General features: G+C 45.8%; 1 protein-coding gene across 1 annotated transcript; it reads left to right on the top strand.

Annotated features, from left to right (window-relative positions):
* Positions 1-962: 962 nt before the first annotated feature.
* BBBOND_0000470 (hypothetical protein, conserved) lies at positions 963-5,834 on the top strand (the record flags this gene model as incomplete). Its single annotated transcript, XM_012914893.1, has 1 exon — positions 963-5,834. One exon carries the CDS (start codon positions 963-965, stop codon positions 5,832-5,834), a length of 4,872 nt encoding a protein of 1,623 aa, XP_012770347.1.
* Positions 5,835-7,037: the final 1,203 nt, after the last annotated feature.

A 7,037-nucleotide genomic window follows, 5' to 3' on the forward strand; every position in this document is an offset into this window, starting at 1 on the left:
CTACATCGCCCCTTTATCCACCTTACATCGCTCCCTAACCCACTCTACATCGCCCCTTAACCCACTCTACATCGCCCTTTTATCCACTCTACATCGCCCTTTTATCCACTCTACATCGCTCCCTAACCCACTCTACATCGCTCCCTAACCCACTCCTCATCGCTCCTTTATCCACTCTACATCGCTCCCTAACCCACTCTACATCGCTCCTTTATCCACTCCACATCGCCCCTTTATCCACTCTACATCGCCCCTTTACCCACTCCACATCGCCCCTTTACCCACTCTACATCGCTCGAATTACCTCGCCTTAATACCGCTATGACCTCTTTAGACCACAATAATAACTTGCTGATACTGACCATTCTCTCAGTGACGATGCTACTAGAAGAGCCTTGAATGACATTGACTCCAAGCTCATTAGCCTTGGTCACCTTGCTGGACAGCTTGGCGGATTTGTTGGTCAAAGTGAGAGTGTTAAGAAAGCCGTTGTGAAGGCTATTAAAGCTGTTTTCGACACTAATCCAGACCTTAAAAATGACCTAAAACATCTTTACTCTTCTCATGTTACTACCCTTTCTGAGTCTGTCAACTCTGCTGGCAAGGCTGATGGCACCGTTGAAATTGGTCAACTAAAGCAGAAAGTTGAAAATGAAATTAAGAATTTTACAGATCAATATAATAGCCTTAATGAACCTAATAACCTTCCTAATAACTCTCCTCCTTCCCCCTCGCCCTCTGCTGAGTCAGACAAATTGCAGTCCAAGTTGGAGGCTTTGAAGAAAGTGAAGGAGCTTTGTGGATTTTTGACTAATTCTAAAAATGCGTCAAATGACCCTAAAAACCTCTTAGATAATTTATGTGACGGCCTTCAGACTTTCCTCGGCTTCAACTCTGCTACGAAAGGCTACACTGGCGAGGGGATTGTGTACTCTGACTTGGACAGGCTGTGTGACGGGGTGATGGGATTTTTGAGTGGTGTTCTTGAGGCGGTGAAAGATGAAAATGAAGTGACAACTTATGATAAATACATACAGCCAGAGAGTAAAAGGCTTCAAAATGTACTAGACACCTTAAATAAAAATATTGGCACCGGGCGTGATGGGCTTGCGGCGTCTGTCGGCGCGGTGAAGGGGTGGTTGGGGAAATATAATTCACAAGTTGAGACATTGACTAAGAATGTTACTTCAAAATTAGGTACGTTAAGTACTAAATTATCATCTGATACAGGTGAATACTACAAGCAAGTTAACGACAAGAATGACCTGAGTGCGCAGTTGACGATGTGGACCGGGACGCTTGGACGTATCTCAAGTGATCTCCAAGACATACAAAACAAACAGATTAATATATTAGATAAGAGACTAAAAGCAGATGTTTTGCATGAAATTAAGCCGATTAATAAATCGGTTGAGTTTTTGCTTGAGTCGGGTAACAACAGTGAGTTCAAGGGAAAGGTGGAGCAGGCAGTTGCGAAATTCCGTGAGACCCGTAAAAGTGCTGATCAAGGAGTGGAAGAATGTGTTCAAAAGGTTACTGCAGGTTTGAACAAAAAGATTATGGAACTTCTACAGCAGCATACTGAAACCATCAAAAGCACCGAGTTGTACGTCATTGGCAAAATAGACGATGTGCTATCTAAAGCGGAGAAGCGAAGTATAACACACATGGAGGCACTCGATGCGGAGTATAAACATAAAATCAAGGAGGCGCACAGTGCCTTGGCAAATGCTCTGAAGACGCTTCAGAATGGCGCAACTAAAGCAAATGATTTGCATAATGCGATCGAAAAATTACAGGAGAAGTTTCATAAGTTGCAGGGTCACGAGTCAGGCATCGGTACAGTTGTCGATACGGAGAGGGATATTAAAGGCATGTTATTTAAATTTGTGGAGGAGGGAGAAAAGTTAAAGAAAACTATTGAAGAGAATATCAGGCAACCGTTGCATAAATGGCATGATGCCAATAAAGATAAGATGCCTGGTGGGCTTCATCAACTAGGGACTGACGTTGACACTAATATCACCACTTTTAGTTCGAATTATCCAGCAGTGCATAGTGCCCTGAAACAAATTAAAATGATAGTTCAGCCTATAGAAAACGTGTTGGCCGTCCGCATGAAAAATGTGCTGCCACAATCGGACCTTGAAGATTTGTTGGAGCAAGTAAGAATGGAATTGAAAGCATATGCCGGCGCACTTATTGTAGATATGGAGAGTCTCAGAGATAGTTTAGATAAAGAATTGAAAGGCTATATTAACAAATTGATGGGCGGTGGCGCGTATGCTGATATAGTGGCGAGATTCGTAAAAACTGTTTTGGACAGCGTTATCGACACAATGAGTACCAAGCAAGCAGACGAATCGCATATGGCAAAGCAATTAAAAACACAGCATTCGCAAATGACAATTCCACAAACTCAAATGAAGTTTGACGAGATTATGACACATTTCAGAGGCGTAGATGTACGAATTACGACTGCTATATCCAAACTGAGTGATAAAGTCAAATTACTTAATCATCATTCAAAATCTACGAACGAGAATGACCAACAGCTTTCACACCTCACAACAAACTTGCCAAAATCCATGGAACAGGTCAAGAACAAAATAACTGAGGTCATTCAATTGGTAAATAGCACCAACAGTGGTCTGGTAGGGGCAGTCGCCAGTGCTAAAAAGCTCATTGACGATTTCAACAATGATCGTAAGACCACTTTATCCAATAAATTCGAAGGTTTAAAATCGGAAATTAGAGCGTTAAGTATGGAATCCGTAAGAAGCGCACTTGACTCAGCCATTGCGGGTGTTAATAAGAAGCTTGAAGATCTGAAGAAGGTTCCTACTACTATAGAAGACGAAGGCAAATACAGTCTTGCTGTACGAAAAAGCAAATTAATTGAATATATCATTAATCTTAAATCTGACATCATAGGGACGATAACAGTGAATATGTCTGAAATAAAGGAGACACTCAACCGTTCCCTCATTAAGTCCGAGAAAGACGCTATCAATCACATCAGACAGCTTGCGGAAACGTATAAAAGGAAACTCGAGGATGGTATTAACGCGGTAGAACAACAGATTCAATTGATGTTTGCGGAACAACATAAAGCAGATCTGACGGCTCTACAAAAACTGATCGAGCATCAAAAAGCTGAAATTCAAAACATCATCGACAAGGACAGAGCCAGCGGTATCAAGTGCCTGCTCTGGTACATGAATCAAAATCACAATACACTTACGGAACTTACCGGCATACAAGAGTCAAAATGGGCAGCAGATAAAATTAGACATTACTTACATCCCCTCTTTACCTACATCATCTCCCAAACCAACCCCTCCTCCCAACTGGTCACCGACCTCCAAGCCCGCACTTACGCCCTCCTCACCCACCTCCACGCGAACAATCGCACCTTCACCTTCGACTCCGGTTTCCGCTCCCGCCTCCACAACCTGACCACCTATCTCTCCACGTTCAACCCCGCTGCCTTTGCGAACCCGCACCACCCGCAACTCCTGGACGCGCTGAAGGCAGGGATGCAAGGGCTGGTAGCGGAGATGCAGAAGGCGTATGTTAATAGGTATGACGGACATCCTGAGATGAAGTGGACGACACCGAACAAGGAGAAAGTTGACGAACCAACCGACGACGCTACGCGCTGCGCCAAGGTGTTTATGAGCTGCCTGCCGATGTGGGTGGAGGACCTCGGGGAGTTGAAGAGGAGGTGCCAGCATAGTTGGAGCAAGAAGGCTATACATCATAAAGATGAAATTGACAAAGAAAACCCCCTTGGTGAGTTCCTCAAGCAGTGCGGTTACCGTGTTCCTAGCAGTCAGAAGTCGCATCAGGACGGGGAGCTGCAGTGCAGACATACGTTCACTGGCAAACATATCGATGGAATTCTCGGTAAGATCATACAAATGTCGAATCTAGAACACGTTCCGCAGTGTAGATCACGGGAGAAAGAATGGAACTTTAATATCATGGATTTCATAGCATGCCTCTACAGTCACCTCGACGAGTATAACGAAGTATGTCATCTATCAACGTTATTCTCCAAAAGGCATCCGTGCAGTATATACGAAATACTCTGCTGGTTCTCAGGGCTCCCTCATAGTACCGTATATTCAGCGTTACCTGGCGGCATCACCAAGCTGCTTGATAAGCCTGAGAATCAACCGATAGATAGCGGTGACTCGGGAATTGAAATTGAGTTCGATGATGAAAACGCGTACTACCTGGATGCGCATCCACATAAGTTCACATATAAAGATATCTATGCTGTGATTGAACTAATTTGCTCCAAATCATACGACGTGTTGGCTAGAATCGCCGGCACAGGTGATGAGCACACCAGGTACGCCTGCGAATACGCAAACAATTCCCTCAAGCTGCATTACCCTAAGACGGCGGACGACTGCTTGCCAATGTTACTTGACATGTTACGTAGATTGCTCTCCGTGTTCCGATTCCTCGAATCCAAGTGTAGTTATTCGGCCGTGGAGTTCGGTTGGGCGGACTGCCAGTACGGTAAAAATGTGCCTACGACCAAATCGCATTGTAACGACAGATCAACGGAGGAAGTAACGTGCCAGGCAAAGTGTAAACCAAAGTGCCAACCAAACAGTCAACCAAACAGTCAACCAAATTGCCAGCCAACCTCTCCGTTGATGAGTTACTTAAATGACTGTTTGCCGGGTCACTTGCCTCATCAACTCACGAATGTCGGTTGTAAATCTGAATGTAAAACGTGCCCCGGTAATAAGCCTGGAATGCCCTGCTTAACCCCCCTTGGATTCAGAGGCTTCTCAGGGTCAATTAAAACGGGTGAACAATTATGCAGCATTATTAAAGAGATATTAGGCAACGGTATGATTGCGTGTCTATTCACCCTCGCACCCAGGCCTCCAACTAACTTGCCGGAGCACTTCCAGTTTGCAGTGTCACTTGCCAAGGGACTTAGTGCTTCAAAGCAGAGTAAGGTTGACGGCATTAAAACATTGGCAGACACCATCGCAGATTCAATTACCGATCGCTCCATCAATCTGTATGAAAATACGGATGAACTTATCGATCCGATTTGCAAAGCTTATGGTAATAAAGGTATAGAGCATCGCAACCAGAAGCGTGATGCAAAACATAACGTGTCGTGCATTTCACTGACCACTTCCTGCATCAATCAGGAGCATTGCGTCCCTTACCTATCTCCCCTGAGCTGTGACACTTATAATTACCTTGTCAACAAGCAATCGAACTCCTACCTATCATGGGCAGTTTACTTGCCGTGGACATTCCATAAATATCTTGCAAGTCTCCTCGACGCGTTTAAGGCTATAAGATGTGAAGACTGGGGATGCAGGAACTGCTTGCATACCGATATATGCAAGGGAGAGAGTCATGGTATGCTTAATCCAAAAGGACCTGAAGGAGGATGCCAATGCGCTTCTGTTGTACATTGCAACGGCGTATCGCCAACGTTATACCAATATGGTTTCACATTCAGGGATGCGCAAAATTTGATATCGTTGAACAGAAACTGCTTCAATATGCGAAGTCACCTGTACAATGTTGTTAACTCTGACTATTTCACTGACCTATTTAAACAATGCGACATGTTACTGTGGAGAATCAGAGAACCCTTCTCCTACCTTGTCTTGGCCCTCTGGCTCCTCTCTTTGTTGTACCTCCTCCACATCATGGTCATCCGCCTCGACGTGCTCCACATCAAATCGCATTTGCATAGTCCATCATCGCATCGCATCGCTGCTCAATCACTACTCGCCGCTGCACGTGTTAACAAACTGGGCAGGGTGTTTTATCTGCAACCATAATCGTACTCACGTGTTCACTATCTACACTCACCTAACATATCACCTACTCACCTAACCTATGAATTGTGCTTTAATGTGTTGTATCACTCATTAACCGTTGTATGTGATTGTGTAATGGTGACCAATGTGCTGACCAACGTGGTGACCAAGGTGCTGACCAATGTGCTGACCAAAGTGGTGACCAGAGTGGTGACCAATGCCATAACCAGAGTGCTGACCAATGTGCTGACCAAGGTGGTGACCAATGCCATGACCTAAGTGCTGACCTATGTGCTGACCAAAGCCATGACCAAAGTGCTGACCAATGCCATGACCAAAGTGCTGACCAAAGTGCTGACCAATGCCATGACCAAAGTGTTGACCAATGTGCTGCCCAAAGTGTTGCCCAAAGTGCTGACCAATGCCATGACCAAGGTGCTGACCAAGATGCTGACCAAGGTGCTGACCAAGGTGCTGACCAATGTGCTGACCAAGATGCTGACCAAGATGCTGACCAATGCTCTGACATGAGTGGTAACCAATGTGCTGACCAAGTTGATGGTCACGGCAGCGATGACATGGTCACGGCAGCGATGACATGGTTACGGCAGCGATGACATGGTCACGGCAGCGATGATTAGGTCACGGCAGCGATGACATGGTCACGGCAGCGATGAAATGGTCACGGCAGCGGTGACATGGACACAGTAGCGATGACATGGTTACTGCAGCGATGACAGTTGATGGTCACGGCAGCGATGACATGGTTACGGCAGCGATTACAGCAGACACGGCAGCGATGACATGTACACGGCGGCGATGACATGGTGACCTAAGTGGTGATTATCATCCACTCCACATCACCTCTTTACCCACTCTACATCGCCCCTTTACCTTCCTACATCGCCCCTTAACCCACTCTACATCGCCCCTTTACCCACTCTACATCGCTCCTTAACCCACTCTACATCGCCCCTTTGTCCACTCTACATCGCCCCTTTACCCACTCCACATCGCCCCTTTATCCACTCTACATCGCCCCTTAATCCACTCTACATCGCCCCTTATCCACTCTACATCGCCCCTTAATCCACTCTACATCGCTCCCTAACCCACCTTACATCGCTCCCTAACCCACCTTACATCGCTCCCTAACCCACTCCACATCGCTCCCTAACCCACTCCACATCGCTCCCTAACCCACCTTACATCGCCCCTTTACCC

The sequence above is a fragment of the Babesia bigemina genome, scaffold Bbigscaff_56810 (assembly GCF_000981445.1).
Source record: "Babesia bigemina genome assembly Bbig001, scaffold Bbigscaff_56810".
Lineage (NCBI taxonomy): Eukaryota > Apicomplexa > Aconoidasida > Piroplasmida > Babesiidae > Babesia > Babesia bigemina.